General features: G+C 44.1%; 1 protein-coding gene across 5 annotated transcripts in view; it reads right to left on the reverse strand.

The window, feature by feature from the left end:
- Cdh13 (cadherin 13) overlaps positions 1 to 20,143 on the reverse strand; it is a 1,135,782-nt gene that overhangs the window by 6,780 nt on the left and 1,108,859 nt on the right. For all 5 annotated transcript variants that reach the window (XM_074055575.1, XM_074055576.1, XM_074055574.1 and 2 more), the window contains 2 exons: positions 4,085 to 4,318; positions 1,374 to 1,592 (listed from right to left, as the gene is read on the reverse strand). In XM_074055575.1, the coding sequence (XP_073911676.1) occupies positions 1,374 to 1,592; positions 4,085 to 4,318 (453 nt within the window). The remainder of the gene's footprint in view (positions 1 to 1,373; positions 1,593 to 4,084; positions 4,319 to 20,143) is intronic.

The raw sequence follows: 20,143 nt of genomic DNA on the forward strand, positions 1-20,143 counted from the left end.
ATGCCTCTGCTCTTTCTGTCAATTCTCCAACTTCCTAATTCATAATTAGACCAGTTATTTCTCAAAATGTAAATACCAAGCCCCCCCCCAAAGGCCTTTGGAAGCCAACAGCTAACGTGAATAATGGCTAAGGTTAAAACTGGATGAATAGGCCAGAAACAGGAAACACTGGGCAAGTATTCATTCATTGTCTTTTCACGTGTATATTACTCAGGATGGTAAGTTACTTGTGTAAAATAATGTTTCATTATGTTGCAGTCATTACTACTAGCCCGTGGAAGAATGTGAATTATAAATATACGTTTTTTAGGGGGACTGGGGTTTGAACTTGGCCTCCTTGCACTTGCTACACAGGTGCTATATCACATAAGCCATGTTCTGAGCCCTTTTCACTTCAGTTTATCTTTCAGATAGGGTCTCCTACTTTTTGCCAGGGTGGGCCTGGGATCATTAGCCTCCCATTTCTGCCTCATAGGTAGTTGGGATTACAGGCAGACACCACCACACCTGGCCATAAATAAGCATTTTTCTTAAGTTCAGCCTTCATCCATGAATTCTCATGACTGTTTTTAGAAGGACTGTTTAGATTATAAACGCTTTATAATCTGAGGTCTATGGCTCTAAGAAGCCTTCCACTGAGGAAAAACCATGCCTGCCCAGGATGCATAAAGCTCTGTGCTGCACTGTGGATGCTTGATTCATTTTCCCATAACACCACCCATCTTCCCCTCTAAAGACATGCTACCTTTCAGTGAATCTCACATTTTCACTTCATCACTTAAATTAGGCACATTAAGTTTTATCTTGCTTTGGGGCACCATTTGCTTTCTGAGCAGCATACTGTATTTTCACAAAATTAAGGACAGGGAAATACTCAGCAGCTCACATGATGCTTAAACACAACTGATGGCGACACAGGACAGACTGAGAGCTTCTCTGTATGGCTGAGCCATGTAACTCATGCATGGGAATTTAGCATTTTTGTTCTTAAATTTCTTTTGATTTTTATTTATTTTTTTTTGACTCTGTACTTGGTAAAAATCATGTGTAATAAATCTGCTTACTGTATCTACTGTAACTTTGTAGAAGATTATTCTGCACACTGCGGAGAGAGAGAGGTCCCAGGTCAACCAGTTAACCAATCAGGGCACACTTTTATTACCCCAAGTTGACTTCCTCAGGTCGACTGGCAGGGGACCATTCAGATGCCTTTAAAAATTCTTGCAACACTTCTACATGTTAGATTTTCTACCATGTAGAGACAAACTAAAGATGGGATCAGTTTTCTTGGATGACATATGAAAAGAATTGGGTCTATGAGCAGGGTGAAGTTCACTTTCATACTCAAACACGCGCTGGATCAACCCACTTACCAGCTATGCTGAGGAGCAGAAGGAGCAGGAGTGAGGTCAGGCCGAGGTGCGGGGTCCCTGCAGCATTGCAGTCCACTTTGGAGTTCTTACAGGAGCACACCTGTACCCTGAGGTCTGTGACGTTCGTCATGGGGGGTTTCCCTGAATCTGTCACCATGATGGGCAAGTTGTAGTTTGCTTTGTTCAGATTTTGAAGAAGGCTCACCAGGGCATGTGTATCTGGAAGACAAAAGAGGTCCTCGTGAGAGAGAAGACTTCTCCCAGTGAAAGACTAAGGTTTTTTTTGGCCACAATCGCACACTGCAGGTTCTGCATTTTAATTTATGGTTGCAGGCATGTCTGAGCTTAAATTCATGACCACTGAGCAAAAACACAACTTCAGTTCCTCCATGGCAGTAGTACATTTCAATGTCCCATAGCCACACTTGGCTGGTGGCTTCTTAAGGGACAGTGCTAAGATGAGAATGTCCCTTGTGGCAGGTTCCATGGTTTTGGGCTGTTGTGACCAGTTTCAAGGAGACTCAACTGTTGTGAAAATGATTAAGCACCAAGTCCTCCTACCCACCCATCTAATCCACCTATCAAAACATCTTGACAAAGATGGGCTTTTCTTTGAGATGGGTCTTGCTGTGTAGTCCAGGGTGGCCTCAAACTTGTGATCCTCCTCAGCCTCCAGAGTGTTGGGATCATAGGTGTGTATCCCCATGCCCGGCAGGACTGTCATTAACATGTAGAAAGCGGATGTGAAAGTCCACATGCTCTACACCTGTGCAGGACTCCAGGTGTCACTGGGATGGCACCACAGTCTGTGTTTTTGTCAGTCCTTAGCCAATAGCCATAGATTTGGGTGAGAACCCTCAACATGGTGACTGGATCTTCAAGCTTCCCCTCCTCTCCCTAATCCCATGTGTGGTGGGTGCTCTGCCATCACCCAGGCCAGTGGGCGGCACTTAGAAGTGGCCACCCCCCTGGCCTGTCTCTCATCTCTTCTCCTTTCAACCATTCAGATTGTGAAGGATTTTGTTTTTCAATGGCTCCTTTCTGGTGCTAAACATTCAGAACAAAATTTGGGTCAACAGAGTTTAGAAGGCATTCATCTATAAAATACAATCAGGAGGGAATACAAGAGTTTGATGGCATGACAAACCCTCAGGCAGTGTGGCCCTCACCAGGAGGTGACCAATGTGACCACTGCCCTGAAGGCAGACTGACTGACTCAAGGACCTTTTTCCTGTCTCCCTCATGTCAAGGATAGGCTCCTTGATGAGGAAGTTCCAGCTGGAAAGAACTGGTGATGATTGTTCACATTGTCCACAGCTGTGGAAATCAGCAAATAAATCCCAGACCCCTCCAACAAGGGAAGGGCTGTTTTAATTAAAAATAATCAGTGTAACAGAATTCATTCTTTAAAAAGCAATAAAGGAGACAAACAGGCAAACAGAATCAGTAACAAGAGAGAGGCACTAATAAAATAAGATCTGAGATAGGGCTGTAGCAATAGATACAGGAATTTTTAATAGAAAATTCTATGCACAGTTGTGCACTTCACTTTCAAAAGACAATGAAATGAGCGATCCCGTGGCCCCCTCGAAAATTCTACCACGGTGGGGTCAGCAGCAGGGTAAGTTTGTTACTGAAGACAGAGTGCATGTCTAAGGGGCTAATAATTGCGAGCTGTTTCCTTTCTGGAAGACAAGGTGCACCTGATTTACACTGAGGAGGAAAGTGGGGAGGCACTGTGAATAGAGAGGAACTTCAGGATTAGCACAGCAGGTGATAAATGATGGGTCAACTTTGACTTCCACCTGTCCATGTGGAAAGATGGGAGGACGACACATTGCTTGCAAGTTTCCTAAATGATAGAGAGAAAGAGGACACATGGGAAGAATATATATCAAAGTCAATAAAAACCAATGCTGTCATCAAAGAGAGTCAAGTATAAGGTGGTCTGCAGCATAAAGTGGAAAATTAGAGGCTGAAGAGTTTGTCAAGCTTCTTGTGACACTGTGCTCCCTTCAGTCTTTTACGAGCACACGGAAGTTCTCTCCAAAGGGCTGGTGGGAGCTACTGTAGATCCCTGTCTCTGAGACAGGAGACAGTTGAGGCAATAGCGGCATGGCAGGTCAGGGAGAGGCAGTGAGCCCTGCCTTTTGAAGGCCAAAGACTGGCCAATATTCTGTGCAAGACAATTGCAAAAAGAGAAGCTTAATTATAACAAAAAGGGGAGCAGAAGAAGAAAGAACCACCATCTTGCTCTTGGATACTATGGCCTGGCAAAAATGCAGACCTCAGCCCCGTCAAAAGAATGTGGAGGTTGCAGTATACAGAGTGGAGAGTGTGTTGCAGAGTGTACAGCAGAAGGTGTACACTAGAGAGATGATGGTGGAGGACGCAGAAGAGAGAGCATACTCGAAGCTGGGCATGGTGGTACATGCCTGTAATCCCAGCACTCAGAAGGTGAAAGCAGGAGGATCATGAGTTCCAGGCCAGGGTGGGGCTACAGAGTGAGACTCTCTGTGCCACATGACCAAAAAAGAAAAGAAGAAGAAGAAGAAAAGAAACTGAAATTCAGTATTTTTACAAATTGTACGCATTTGCCAAAAGGAAAACTCTCATTATCTTGCAATGCATAAGTAACAGAAACCATGAGAGAACACGGGTCAGAGGAGAGAAGGCGGAAGAAGGAGGGCAAGTGTTTAAGGCAGACGTACTGTTGATCTTGGAGATCTTCCAAACCTTATCGGGAACAGTCGGCTTATGAATCTCGAACTTGAAAGGGTCTGTGTTTGGGTGAAGATCCATGTCCGATGCCCCCAAAATGACCACGCTGAGGTTTTTGGCATCATCACAGACTTCGGCCACTGTGGGGTAGATGAAGGGAGCGTTGTCATTCACATCTTCCAAGGTGATCAGTAAAGTCCCCGTGCCGGTTGCAGGAGGGTTGCCTGTGGGGAAAGGGAAGCCATCAGTGTGTCATGGGAGAGCCATTTACCATGGTACCTTCTGCTGGGCACACTTAGTGCATTTTGTATTCCTTATTATTACCAGTTTCAAGTGGGACCAACAGTGACAGATTGCATTTTTGTACAAGGTTACATTGTTTACAGAGGGTCTCACTAGGTGGCCCAGGCTGGCCTCCAACTCCTGATCTTCCTGCCTCAGCCTCCCAAGTACTGGGATTACAGGTGTTCACCACTACTCCTAGTTCTTAACTTTAATGTAGGGAAGTTAGAGCCAAATTTGTAGGTCACAAATTTTAACGGTACATATTTGTTTTATTCTAATATGGATTTGATGCACCCCTAAAATTATAGTCTATCCCGATGGTCTCCGACTGGTGGTTGGACTTAATGATTTTTTAGCTGAACTGAGGCATGACATGCACCCATACATCCATCTGTCTTTCACCTTCAGTGCTGTACGCAATAAATCCTGGGGGATAGTCAACCCTTCGTTATAAAACAGGTGTTGTGTGAGAGGACTGGCCAGCTACAGGCTAAGTTAGTGCTCTGCGCATGGTTGAGGCTAAGCCATGATTGTAGTAGATTAGGTATAGTAAATGCATTTTTGGCTTATGATATTTTCAAGTTTTGATGGGCTTAATGGGACATCACCCCACCATAACTCGAGGAGCCTCTGTCATTGAATACACGGTACTATATGGCACTCACCAAATGTATGCCTCAACTTAATTTATTTGACTTGACTAGATCTCCAAGTTTATTAATTATTTATTTTTTGGTAGGGCTGGGGGTTTGCAAGAGCAAAGCAGGTGCTCTACCGCTTGAACCACACCTCCAGTCCATTTTGCTGTGGTTATTTTGGAAATGGGGTCCTGAGAACTACTTGATGGGCTGGCCTCATATTATGATCCTCTTGATCTCAGCCTCCCAAGGAACTAGCATTACAGGTGTGAGCCCCTGGCGCCCAGCCCAAGTTACTTTTATTTCATATCATACTGATTTTTTGAATCTGCATTTGTGTTCAAAGTTATTGACTTGAATGGGGGTTGTAGTAGGGTGGCTAGTATGTGACAGACGTCAGAGTGTTGTTGTCAAGTGTAGGCAAATCCTAGTTAAGCACCCATGTGCACATTTAGATTCAGTTCCCTACTCTCGTGACAGTGAAAGGATGAGTGGACCTTGTGGCCTCTGTCCAGCAGCAGTGGCAGTGACAGGACGTCTCTTTGGAGCCAATTTCATGTCATGGCCTGCAGTTGGGCCCTGAGAGAGGGGGCAAGAAACCCCATACTCACAGAACGGGGAAGGGGACAAGTAACTGTATTGGGCTGGGCACTGATGGCTCACGCCTATAATCCTAGCTACTCAGGAGGCAGAGATCTGGAAGAGTTCAAAGCCAGCCCAGGCAAATAGTTCAAGAGACCCTATATCAAAAAACCTTATCACAAAAAAATTGGGCGGGTGGAGTGGCTCAAGGTGAAGGCTCTGAGTTCAAATCCCTGTACTGAAAAAAACAAAAACAAAAACAAAACTGTCTTGGAGGATCACAGGCACCCTGCCAAGACTCAGATCAGCTGAGGGCCACCCTCCCCATGTAACTCTCCATGCAAAGCCCTTGGATGCATGGTGGAACTGCTCCTCCAAGCAGGGTACAGGGTGGTGAGGATGGAAAGGCCAGGTGGGGCACGGGAAGCCTTGGCTATCACGACAAGGAGACTGTGCTGATTCTGTGGGCTACACAGAGCCACCATGGTTTGTAAGGAAGGTCGTGGAACAATCTCACTTGACTCCTTTTTGGAAAACACACAGCTATATTGATAGATGCTAGGTGTTTTTGGTGGGGAGACCATGGTGGAGTAAGTGGAGCACAGCATGGGTAGCTTGAGCAGGGGATGCCTTGCTTTGGGCTCCTCAATGCACCATGTAGAAGTATGTCGCTTAGGAGAAATGTGGAGCCGAGTTAAAGGCTGGGAGTCACCAAGTAGAGATGCTTTTGAAACCTTTCTGGCAAATCGGGTCACCCTAGGTAAGAGTCCAGACTGCTAGAGGAGTGGAGCCCTGAGAAACCCCAAAGCTTACAGGGCACATGGTGGTTTTGAGAAAACACAGGGGACATGAGTTACAAGAGGAGAAAATGGCCAATAGATAAACGTGTGTGAACACAAGAGAAGGGGGAACAAGGCAGGCAACAGGATTTTGAAGGAGAATGTACCTGTTATGCCCTTGTGGGGGAGGTTTCTATTAGTGGGGGAGACACCGCCTTGGAAGGAGCTGAGCAGTGAGGTGAGCCATGTGTCAACACCCCAAGACCGTTTCAGAGTAAACATTCAAATAAATACCGGCTAAAACAGCAACGCAAATCTAATTAATCATCAGATGGGTGGCTGTTCCTGACAGTGACATATCATCAGCTTTCACGGGAGCAAGAACGCTAAGGAAAATGCATAATTACTTTGAAGTTGGTTTTTCACTGTCAGCTTTAGTCATTTGGCTAAATTTCCTTATTGAAAAATTATTTTTCTCTTTTTATTGAACTAATTGAATATCTCAGAAGAACCCATTATACTTTTTTCACTCTGGATATATTATGAAGGAAAGTCATTTGGTGGGATGGATGCGAGGCATTACGGGGATTTGAAATACGGCCAGAAGAATCGGCCTTTCGTGAACTTAATTAGACTACTGTCTTCAATTTCCCACGTGCTATTCCCAGGCCAGCTGCTGGTGTCTTTTTCTGACCCTGGTAGGACGAGCTCATTTCTTTGGGGGATGAGGGGAAGATTGAATGAGGCAAAGTCCTCTGAGAAAGAGCCTCTTCCAATTTCTATGCCTCCATTGGACTTAGAATTATATTCAAATTCAGACGCAACCCAAAATGCAATGATTGCACAAGTCCACCTGGCTCCAAGAGTATCTGGGGTGCAGGAAATCCTGGGGCTTCTAGGTGTTCTCTAGTTAATTGGCAAACGTCCCTCAGCCCTTCTCTTCACGTTTCCATCAGCAGCTCCAGTCCACTGGACAAGTAAGGACAAGTGTCAGAGGCAGAGCTTGGTGAGGAGTGTGCCCTCCTTCATGGGTTTTCCATCTTCACAGGGAAAAGGCTCCAAGTGAGCAAACCACCCAGGGTCCATGCACCGCAAGCCAGCGCTTCCTTTTCTGTGTTGCATCCCTGGGGGAGCCCACCGCCATGTTCTCAGGGAAGCCATTTTGAGGATCAGGGGAAACCAGGTCTGAATTTGGGGGTGGGCTCCCACTGTGTTTGGAGGGGCTTCTGTCTTTATAAGGTCAATTGTTGGAAGGGCCCCTGCGCGATGAACTACTTACTACAGTGCTTGGTAGAAGTGCGGGCAGGATCTTTCTGGTCAGAGGTCTTTGATGCTGGGAGTTTCTGCCAACCTGTCTTTGCTGGTTTCTGTGCTGGGGCTGTAGATCGGAGGTAGAGCACTTGCCTTGTGGGTGCAAGGCCCTGGGTTCCATCTCTAGCACCACAAGACAACGATGACAATGACAACAGCTGGAGTTTGTTTTCAGCAGACTGGCATTTGGTTTCTGGGATGTATAATGTTCTCACAATTATTTCTTTGAATGGGACGAGTCTGTCCTCTAGAGATGACCATGGGTCCTTCCCAGGCTGTGGCCTGGCCCTGGGATTCTGGAGACATCTGGGGACACCCCCATCACATGCTCCCATTTACCCAAGTTTAGTTTTCCTTCATTTTCCCATTCCTGACTCCTGGCCCTCCTCCCTCTTGCCAATGCCTTGTAGCTGTGTACTACTTCTTATCATCAAGGCTATTTGTGTACACGGATACTTCCAGAGGCCTCTCTTTTAAGGTTCTGAAATAAGCATAAAAGCTACAAGTGGATACTGTGATGGAAAATATCAGGGTGGGATGAGAGGAGAAGGGGAGAGCCAGCCAGGAGCCAATGTCAGCTGCTCTGCTTCTGACTTCTTAGAAAGACCTGCTTTTGGTTATAGGGTTGGTGTCGGTGATTCTGTTTTGTGATACTGTGGCTGGGATGCAAAGAGATATTTTGAATGTCCCTTAATGTGACCACATCAAAGTCCATTTCCAAGTGAGAACATGAAGACTCCAAGGTGAGGCTCTCTGGAAACAAGGCCTATTTAAAATTCCTTGGCAAGAATGACAGTTTTCCTTCTAACTCATTTTCAGTGAGGGCCTGTTACTCTCTCTCTGCCTCTCTTTCTTTTTTTTTTTTTCCCTTCGGTACTGGGGTTTGAACTGAGGGCCTTCACCTTGAGCCACTCCACCAGCTCTCTTTTGTGATAGGTTTTCTCGAGATAGGGTCTTGCAAACTATTTTCCCAGGCTGGCTTCAAACCTCGATCTTCCTGATCTCTGTCTCATCAGTAGCTAGGATTATAGGCGGGAGCCACTAGCACCTGGCTGGGCCTGTTACTCTTGTCTGAAGAGACCTCATCCTTCTCATCCTGGTGGGCTATTTATTTTGGGTCGGACAGTGGCAAGGCATTGGGGGAGGGCCACCATTTTCTTTGGCAAGGATCTGAATCACTGGACTGTTCCAGATGGGGCATGGGATGTGGGGGTGCTTTTGCTTCAGGGTCTTGGCACCCCGCCGGGGTCCTCCTGGCTGCTGATCTCTGTTTGCTGGGCTTCTAGCTTTGTTGCTTCTGAGCAGCACTCAGCTCTGAGAGTGTGTGCCCTCAGCACATTGCATGACAAGGACCAGATGGATCCTACTGTTGGATTCCAGCACAGATAGTTCAACTGGATTTCTTCAAGAGCTAACTTCCCATGGGCTGGCTGGCCGGCCACCTGGCTCAGCACTGGGCCTGGCCTGTCTTCATTGTGACCAGCCTGGCCCAACTCTTGGTCTGCTTCGTTGATGATATAGCACTTAGGCTCGTGGGCTCTTGGTTTAAAGAAGCAGGATGGCATACTTAAGGAAAGGTGAGGACTTAGGTAGAGAAACTGAACACTTGCAGGAAGTTTGACCAGGAGAGGTCAAGAAACTGGCTGAGCTGCTGCTTTGAGCACTTGTGGTCCACTTCCTGGTTCTCTCTCAATTTCCAGAAGGGGAAACTGGACCTCAGAAAATGATATATTTGCCCAGCATGCCATCATGTCAGCAGAGGACCTGTGTGAGCGGTGGCCTAATGACACTTAATCCCGTCCTCAGTCTATCCAGCTGCTCCCTGAGGTGAATGGAAGAGTTGGCCATTACAATTCCTCCATCCCCCATCTAAGCTGATAGTTACAATGTTTGGGTGCTCATGGTTGGATTAGTGGTGGTAGAAAGGGTGAGACAGCCTTTGATGCTTTCTGGACCCAAATAGCCACCAGAAATCGACTGAAGTGGAGGCCCACAGAACTAAGGCTAGTGCCCAGAGGAGCTGGGGTCCTGCAGGGTCATCTGACATCACTTTGATGCTGTGACTCTACATGTGATGAGGAACAGAGCCAGGTTTTCTTTTTGTTTTAAATTTCAGGACTTTTATTTTATTCAGAATCTTGACCAAACAGGATTTCCATTTAGTGGAAAAAGCACCAAGCATTTTCTGATAGACTCCATGATTCAGAAACCATACATTTAAATGTTGTGCCTTGTCATGAATAGACACAATTGAAAACACAGCATAATCCTAATTAAAAACCAAATATGTGATTGGAAAAGATTGGAAGGGAATATACTAAGGCCTAAGAGGCGATTATCTCTCCAGGTAATTAACATTAGAATAATACCTTTCTGTGTTTTTAATTTTCTTTACAATAACCACGGTTGCTATAGTAATCAGGAAGAAAATGTTGAACTCAAAAGTTATACAGGAGTTAAAAAATATTGTTTTTTTTTGATTCTATTTTACTTTCTTTTCTCTTATTCCTATTTTTTAAATGATGAATTGATTTTTAGTTAATTCAGAGTTATGCAGCTATCACTACTATCTGATTTTAGAACACACTCATCACCCCAAAAAGATACCACTTGCGCTAACTCTTCTTATATATTTCCAATTCCTGGCAACAGTAATCTACCTTCTGTCTATAGATTTGCCCATTGTAGACATTGCACTTTTTTTTTTTTTGGTGGTAGTGGGGTTTGAACTCAGGGCCTTACGCTTGTTAGGAAGGCACTCTGTTGTTTGAGCCACTCTGCCAGCCCTAGACACTGTATAAATGCAATAATAGAGTAAGTGGTCTTTTTGAATCTGGATTCTTTCACTTAGCATAATGTTTTTGGGGCTTATCTATGTCGTAGCACACATCAGCACTTTCTTCCTTTTTTATGACTAAGTAATAATCCACTGTATAAAGATTCCCTGTTTGTTTATACTTAACACTAGTTGAGGAACATCTGGGTTGTGTCTACTTTTTGTCTGTCATGAATAATGCTACTATCAACTTCTGCATACAAAAGACCAAACTTACAATAAATACTACAATGTCCTGGAGCATGAGACCCCAAAGGCATCTCTCAAGAGGGCCCCCTGAGATGAACAGGGTCCCTGGTGATGCTGCAGTGGAGTGGGCTGGTGTCACATGCACAGAATTCTAGGATCGCAAGAACTTTCAGAAGCTCGCTCTGAGAAGTTCCAGAAAGTAGCAGACTTTCCTAGTCACTGGTTCTGCCTCTTCCCAGAATTGTTCTAGACAGTGGACAAGGTGACCTTGCCTATGTGGAGAATCTCATGGAGTAAGAGAGAGGGTGAAGAGTGAGAACAAGAAGCCCACCTCCGAGCTCCTTGGAGTCTATGCTGCAGGATTATTCCAAGTCCTGAAATAAAATTGGGGTGTACCTGTGTTCTCAGCCTCCCTGAACTCATTGGGGAGAAAAGGCGTGCTGTGGCGCAGGTCTGTGAAACGGGGACTCAGAGCAGAGAGTCCACAGTAGGGACAATGAGATAGGCTTCAGCTGGTGTCTCAAGGAAGCTGAAGGACTCAGTTCTGGGAGGACAATCAGGAGGATTGACCAACCAAAGAGGAGGCAAGTTTGGATTCAACTCCTGACAGATGCTGCTCAGGGCAGCTGGGATTTGAGGTTTGTTTGCAGGGGCAGGATATGAGAGGAGCCATATACTGCCCCCCAAATCCCTTGCTTGTTTCTGTCAACCCTTCGGTCAGTAGGATAAATGCCAGATCTTTGGCTGCCTGTGCCCAGGGCACTAACACTACCTTCACCTTTGCCGAGAGTGAGCCAGGCTTCTCCCCAGCAAGGTCACCCTCTGTATTGTATTTTTCATCCCTTGTGTTCTATTTAGTATGCTTTGCAGCACACTACAAATCATTTTCATGTGCCCCATAAGCCGAGAACCTCATTGTTTTTAATTTGTAAGCATTTTTATTGCTTTGTTAATAGAGATCTTGATAATTTCATTTTAGAAAACATATTGAAAAAAACTTAATAGTAAACCAACAAAATAATCTGGTAGAAAATAAGTTGCAAAATGTAATACCGTGTTAATATCTGTGTGTAATAGTTGATGTAAAAATGAAGTGATTATCCACATAATTTGGACTTAAAATTCTCTTAGAAGAGACAATAATCTGAGGCTAACCTGTTTTTTTTTTTTTTTTTAAATTGTCTTTTCTTTTTTGGTGCTGGGGATCGAATCCAGGGCCTTGCACATGCTAAGCAAGCACTCTACCACTGAGCTATATTCTAACTCTAAATCCCACTTTTTAGATTTTTTTTGTTTCTATTTTTCTGAGTTCAGAGAAAATAGAAAAATAGGAAGAATCGTTTGAGGCCATGTTTAAACATGACAGTTTCATTTTGTTCTTTCAGTCAATAACCATTTTCTGGGACTCTGTCCTTTGCTTGGGTGGAAATGCACAGAAGCCAAAGGTCTCGGTATCTGCTCTGGAAATGCTGATGGAGTGGCAGGGACAGACAGGCTAATGGACGCAGGACAGCATGCTCAGTGCAGGAGGAGCAGCGAGGAGACCCTCCTGTGATGTGGAACAGTTATCGTCTGGGGAATGGACCAGAGGCTTCAGGGAGTGGGGACAGACACTGTGTGCACAGGATGCAGGTGCTTCTGGGGGAGGAAGTGGTGTGGCTATTTTGTCAGAAGTTCAAAGACTTGAAAGCTGGAGAATGGCTTTGATAAAAAGCTGAGGGTACGAGGACATGAGAAGGAATGGGGGACACACAGAGGCAAACAGCTCCATGTATAAGACCAATTTCCAGGGCCCTGGAGAGGGCGGCTGGGATGCAGGGCAGTGGCTGGCTTCTGGAGGTCACAAAGATATGGAGGACTGACCTGGGAGTGCTTGGGTATGAGCCTCAGCGAGGATGGGGTCTAGCTTGGAGCCTGGGTAGCTGGTGATGCTATTCTAAGCTGGGCAGAGGGGGACCACCTACACGTAGCCAGGATGTTTGAACTGGGACACATGGGTGTGGCTAACAGTATATTTTTCTTTCCCTTAAAAAATGAATGAAAATGACATATTTAAGATGGTTGACTTGTCCTGTCAACATGGAAATGTCCTGCTGGCAGGTAGAGGGATGTTGGCTTAAGCCTCCCTGTTCAGCCAGAGGCGCTCCCTGAACGGATGCTGATGTAGCTGGAGGCATTTTCTGGCTCATTTTCTCATGTAGGGCCCTGTTCGGTGTGGAGGGCTCTGTGGCTCACCCCTTCCCTAGAAAAATGCTCAGACCACCACCAGGGTGGTCATGACTTATGCCTGTAAAAGATGATTTTTGTAATGGTAAGTTCAGAAAATTAGTCCATAATTCCAGTTAGGGAGGATTACTTACATTTCAGAGGTGCTTCCTAGGCACTAGGGACTTTTGCTTTCACTATTTCTAGCCTTTCTTCCAGTGGCATTGACCTCACTGTGGGTGGGGAAACTGAGTCAGAGAGAGCATAAGGCTCATGACTGCATTCACACTGCTAAAATGGGAATGGGAAGGTGGCACATTCCAAGGACTGTGCAGAACCGTGCTGCCTCCAAATGGCTCTGACCATGGTTTCTTTATCACCTGACCTCAAGAGTTCTTTTATTGGGTCAGTTTTCTTTTCTTATTTTATTTCATTGTTTTTACATTTACTTACATGTGTATACATTATTTGGGCCACCTCCCCCCACATTGGGCCATTTTCTAAGTGACAGAATTGTAGCTGGTATTTTTAACTTGATTGATATTTTACTGTACTCGAAAGAATGAGGAATGATGCCTGGGTCTGCAATTTATTTTCCTTCCTCAATTAATGGAACAGCTGAGAGATAAGGGGTGTTAAGTTGGCTTATTTGGGGTGCCGTCCAAGCTAATGGCTTGATTTTATGCGAACCAGCCTCTTTTAGGTAGAATTAATCTAAATCCCTCTGCCCCCCACGCAGCCCAGCACATGGCTGAGCTAGGGAAAGAGCAGACCTCCGCCTGGTGTCTTCTGAAGTTCAGACTCCTCTGATCTCCAGTTTGGGCTGTTTTTGTTCAGCAGTCATTTCAGTATGGGGCCGAATCACACTTTTTTCTTTTAATCATTCTAAATGCACTTTGGACAGCATTTCACTTTTGAATCAGTGGTATTTTCAGAATATCTATCTCATAGGGGTCAAAGGAAAAGAGGGATGAGATGCATCTTTGCCTCTGAAAAACCACGATCTTAGTCAATTCCACTTTAAGTTTTTTGCCGTTACACTTCGTCCCATGTCTGTGACCTTCTTGGTGGCCCATATTACATTTCCAGTGAGAGACTCAAGCATCCTTTATGCAAGTTGCTCAGTCATGGAACATATTGCTGAATTTCATAGTAACCTGGCTCGTTTGTGCTCCATGCCTCTCCAGTTCTTTCAGATGCAAATAAATGGAGACCCCGCAGCTTTCAGTGGCCATGAAAAGACTCCATCTGACTCTGGCGCTGGCATGGACTTCCTATTTCATATGAACCATATGAACAGGGATGATAATTTTCTTCTTTTTATAATCTTTGCATAACATAAGGGTGGCACAAAGACACTGGGGAGAAGTGGAACAAAACCCTTCTCTCTGCTGTTTTAGTCGCCATTTAGAACTTTGAAGGCATAAGAACCTTGTTGTATAACCGTCATGGGATGCTGAACCTACACAACTTCCAAACAGGAGGAGGAGTGAAAGATGTGGTTACAGATGAGAAGGAGGTGGGCTGACCAGCCTGAGAGGACCAGTGCGACAGAGCCCTGAGCAGGAGCTGGTACACAGGGAGCTCCAGCCAGCCAGGCCTTTCCTGCCTGCCAGCACCCCAGTGGGACTTCAGGACTCTCTGAGAAGTCGCTCGTGACAGTTTACAGCCCACATAAGCTGGTGAGAGGAGCATTTGACCTTCCTGGAGATGACCTGAGCAGGTGCAGCCATCCCCTGGGATGTGCCCAGTGCTAATTGTCAGCACATCCCCACAAAGGATTGCATTTTATTGCCTTCCTGAGTGGTCTCTCTCAGCTTGCTATTTTCCTTAACAGTTATCATTTTTTGTTATTTAAGACAGGGCAGCAATTCTGTGCTTGTCGAAGTCTTTCCTAGGAGTTTCTGTGCTCTGAAGGCACCGTCTTAACCTTTTCAGACAACCTGGACCATATAAGGCAAATGGTGATATTCATCTCTAAAGAGGAAATGCTTGCTTGGCAAATCAAAGGTCAAGTCTTATTAATCTATAGGATTAAAGGCTTTACTCACCAAATCATTTCACTCTGGTCAGTGCTGATTTAGCAAAATACAATCATTTCAGTTACACTGAAATGATATTCTTAGGTAATTTGTAGCTCATTAAAATTGATAACAGTTCAAGAAAAGTACCCCGAGGGTTCTGTTCTCATGGTTACAAAGCACCTTTGCCTCCCCAGATCATCTGTAAGCTAAGTATTGTCAGTATTTACCTAGATGAGTTTTAGGGCCTAAGCAAATAGGTACGAAGGGCTCTTTAATGTCTGTTAACCTCAGATAAGGTTTCCAGCTCTGGTCAGAATTTTTAAATACTCCATTCCCAACTCAGAGTTCTAGTCTCTGAGGTACCTGAAGGAAAATACTCTTGGTTCGGCCTTATAATTGTTCTGAGCTGGATAAGTAGAGCACATTATGATGGCGGAGCTTCTGCCCTTTGCACGTATTATGGGAATGCAGAGAGCACAGTTCACTTTGTTCTGTCTGCAGAAATCTCAGTCCTTTTCTTTCTGGAACGATTGGTCCATCAGCAGACAAGGACTGTCCTTCCTTGGGATTCTGAGATGCTAAGAGGCTGTCTACAAGGTAAGTAGGTATTTAGAGAGTGTGTGAATGGTTACAGAGCTCTGGCTGACTAGGCACAGGTGTGTTCTGTAGCCATGCAGTTTTAAAAGTTCTTATTGAAACACAGAAATGTTCATGTATCATAAATGTGTGGATTGGAGAATTCCCACAATCTGAACATGCCCAACGCCTCCTGGACTGACAGATCAAGAAGCCTATCCACAAGTGAATCGCACAGCTGTGGTTAGTTTCACCTGAGTCCTGTCTTTGTGTAGCTGGGTCCTTTGTCTTTTGTCCCCATGTTCTTTTGCTTACACTATGTTCATGAGATGCACCTCTGTCTTTGTGAATAGTTGTGGGGGGATCACTGATTTGAATGGTTTTATAGTCCCTTGTGTGAATTATTCAACCTTTGCCAGGCATTTGGGTAGTTTCCAACTTGGGGTTCTTATAGGTAGTGCTGGTAATAAGTATCCTGGCACTCGTGTTTTGGAGAATACATTTTTGTTTGTATATGACACTTAAGTGCATAATGTCCGATTATATTGTATGCAAATACTCAGCTCTACTTGATACTTTGTTTCCAAAGTGGTTGTACCAGCACACACTTCTACCAGCTGGGTATGAGGGTTCTGATGCCCCCCCCACTTTACTTTCTCTGTTTTCACTTTGGGTGTTTTCTATAGATTGACATTGCGGGTCACAAATCCTGTCTGTTGTTAAATCTACCTGTTGAATTCTCAGCATCACATGATCTGTTTCTCGATTTTGATTCTTTCCTGTAGATTCCAAATCTCTGGTATAGTTCCTTCTGCTTCAACGTATCTTTTATTCCTTTTCCCGGAACACGTTAATCATAGTTATTTTAAAGTCTTTGTGTGCTAACTCAGATATCTGCATCCTCCTAAAGTCTGATTGTTCTCTTGATGATCAGTTACATATCATTCCTTCTCTGCAGGTCTAGTGATTCCTAAGATTGGTCATGAGGTATAAAAGAATAAGGACGCTCCATTTGATGTATCCTGTGATGATCTTTCCCCTCTCTTGTGTTAGCACATAGGACAAGGACCTGCCTTGCCAATGCAGTGGGGGACAAAGATAGACCGCAGGCTTATGAGGCTCCATTATTGTCCTGTATACCCCTGTTGCTGGGCAAGGCCCTCCTGGAGTTTGGGTGTGAGCTTCTGAGTGCGAGCTGTAATATCTCAGCCATCCCACTGCACGTTCTTAAATGAGAGGACAGCTGGGTATTTGAGGGCGCTTGCCTCTCTGGTTAGTTTCTGTTCCTGTGGGATCCCAGGAGATTTTGTGCTGTCCCTTGAGAGGTATTCATCCACAGGGGACAAGCAACTGTGTGTTTAAATGTTTAATGCCCTCAAGTATCCAGCTTGTCATTTCAGCTCCACCTGACTCTTATAAATATTTCTGATTTCTTTCTGTCCCTCCTAAGGCCTCTGCCTGGGCTAAGCCTGACTATCACCAAGAGTCAGAAAAAAAAAATGGCTAGTGCCTTTCCCTCTCTTTGGACTGGTTCTTCCCTCTTTGGGATTTTAGTTTCTTAGGCTTCCCTGCATTTGCGGTTCTCTAACGCTTTTATGATGAAGATTGTTTGCCTCATCTGACTTTTGTAATTTGCCTGAATCTTTCTAGTTTTGCAGTGGGGATATTGGTTTGCTACGTCTAGTCTGGAAGCACCTGAAGCCTTACATTTTATTCCTACATTTTGGCATCAATTCCTTAGTGACTCCTGGTTTGGAGAAAATGAACTTAAAAGATTTAGCTTTCCTGGTGTTAAAGGATAAAAATCCTCATTCTTTTGTCCCATAAAATAAATTGAATTTATATAAAATTAGTAAAAGCAAATGTTCACTTTTGATAAAAGCTGAGAAACCAGTTTCTACTATTAATTTTGATCTAAGAGACAAGTGTTGGTTTTTCTTGGTTAAATATAATGTCTAGGGATAAATTTTCAGAGGGTAAGAAAAAGGAGACTTTAAACAAAAGTTACTCTGATTTATGAGATCTTTCAAGTTGATGTTCCTTTTTTTCTGTTAGTCTTTTAGGCTTTGTTCAAGATTGTCTTCCCTCACAATGGTTTTGTGTATAAATGAATGTCAGCACATCTTCTGTTTACATCTTTGGGGACACTTTAGTCCTCTGGAACATCTGTGACACCCGATTTGAATTTCCTTATCTGATATTAGTATTAAGACAGTTGACAAGAGGACTGTTCCAGGGTGTGTGTTTGTTCCTTGGGTCACTGTAGGATTATTCTCAGCTCCACTCTTTCTTTTCTAGAACCCCAGTTGGGGTGGGATGAGCATTTAGTGAGCACTCACTGTGGCTTTTGATGGGTGTGTTTTCACACCAACAACCTTCCAGGCAGGAATTACCCTCCTCCATTTTACACCAGTAGAAAGTGAGCTCAGGATATTAGTCCCTTATGAGATGAGAAGCTGGCAAAGATTTTCTCCCATTCTGTGGGCTGTCTCTTAAGTCTAGTGACAGTTTCTTTTGCTGTGCCAGAGCTCTTAAGTTTGATGCAGTCCCACTTGTTCATTCTTTCTCTTAGTTGCTGAGCCACTGAAATTCTATATAGGAAGTCATTCCCTCTGCCTATATGTTCCAGTGTAGTTCCTACTACTTCCTAGAGTTGCTTCAAAGTTTCAGGCCTTATATTAAGGTCTTTGATCCACCTTGAGTTGATATTGGTACAGGGTGAGAGACAGGGATCTAGTTTCAGTCATGTGGATATCCAGTTTTCCCAGCAGCATTTGTTGAAGAGGCTGTGGCTGATGGACTTCATATACTTACACGAAAGAGAACAAAGAAACTCTTGCAATTGCTTTAAGTGGGGTAGAGGAGGGGGTCAAGGGGTTGAGATGGTGGGGTGATCTAACCAATGTACAATATAAGTCTATTTGGAATTGTCACAATGAATCCCCCTGTACAATGAACATATTCTAATAAAAATAAATAAAAAAATAATAAAAAAGCAAGTGAGCTCAGAGTTCACAAGCAGATGAGAGTTTCCTCTACAGGAACACGCACTTGTCAGTTGACCTAGGTCCTCCCTACATTGTAAGTAATTCTTTCAGATTAGACAGTCATGGCTAAACTTTAAAGCAGATAGAAAATCTAAAGACTGTTAAGAATGTAAGAAGCCAAAGCTAGGAAAATGATGTCTTTAAGAGAAACTTTTCCCCCCTTCTTTTTTGGGGTGCTGTTATGGAATCCAGGGCCTTGTGTGTGCTAAGCATGGACTCTACCACTGAGCTGCACCCTCAGCCCTGGAAAATGGTGTGTCAATGATAGGATTGAGAAAGACTACTGAATTCTGTGTCTGTCTTCTAACATGCAAATTCTGATTAGATCTCTGTGTATATACACAAAGTGTCAGTCACCTAATTGACCTCTGTGTACCTGGAAAGAAGGTGACCATTTCTGGAAAAAATTAAACTGTCATGTATTCTGAGTTTGCTAGTTTTTTGGTTAATTGCACAGAATATTTCATAAGGCATTGACAATCATGCTATATTATATTTCAATCTTCTTTTATGACACTCTTAGCTGAGAAGTCTGTAAGTACAGATACTTTAAAAAAATGACTGTATAGCAATTACACAAAATAATGGATTTCATTGTGACATTTTTATTATACTTTCGTATAATAAAGAACATATATATATATATATATATATATTTTTTTTTTTTTTTTTTTTGGGAAGTCCTGGGGTTTAAACTCAAGGTCTTGTGCTAGCTAGGTAGGGAGTCTACCACTTGAACCATGCCTCCAGCTCTTTTTTGCTTTAGTTATTTCTCATATAGGTCTCATGTTTTTGCTGGGACTGGCCTGAACCATGACCCTCCTACTTACACTACCAATGCAGCTGGGATTATAGATGTGCACCACAATATATGACCTTTTTGTTGTGACTGGGGTCTTACAAACTTTTTCTCCAGGCTTTTCTTGAATGGCAATCCTCATGAGATCCCCACCTCCATAGTAGCTGGAATTACAAGTGTGCTTTATGGTACCTGGCCATTACAGATAGTTTTATGCAGCATAGAATCTAAAATCATCATTGGAGCTGATCTGTAATTGCCACTCCTCATTTCTGCAGCATTTGAAACATTCTTGGCCTGTTGGTGTATGCTGTCAGTACCCCTAGCTTTCTGTCTGGACCTCTTCCCCCTGGAAGTTTTCCTGTTCTGACAGCTCCCATCTCTTTTGCACAGGGATGCCTAAGCAAGACCTTGTCTCCTCTGTCCCAGTCCCGGTATTGCCAACTTCTCAGGGGATGTCATGTCCACATCCATCCCTAAAGCAGGATGTGGACAGTCTTCTGAAACTGTTTCTGTGGGTGGGACAACACCTGATTTCTGAACTGGCAACCTTAATGTCACCTTTTTCTGCTTCATGTTGGGTGTGTGTTCTTTACAAAGCCTGTTTCATCCTTCCTGAGGTTATCTAGATTCGTGCTTTCATTTGGTCCATTTCTGCTGCCCACTGCACACTCCTGCCACTTTAACTAGGGCATCTGATGTGGGGTTCCCTACAGTTCCCAGCTGCAGGCTCCTTCTGCTTTTTCCTGCTCACTGCCTCCCTTTGGTTTAGGGTCTC

This window comes from Castor canadensis, chromosome 15, assembly GCF_047511655.1.
Source record: "Castor canadensis chromosome 15, mCasCan1.hap1v2, whole genome shotgun sequence".
Classification (NCBI taxonomy): Eukaryota; Metazoa; Chordata; class Mammalia; order Rodentia; family Castoridae; genus Castor; species Castor canadensis.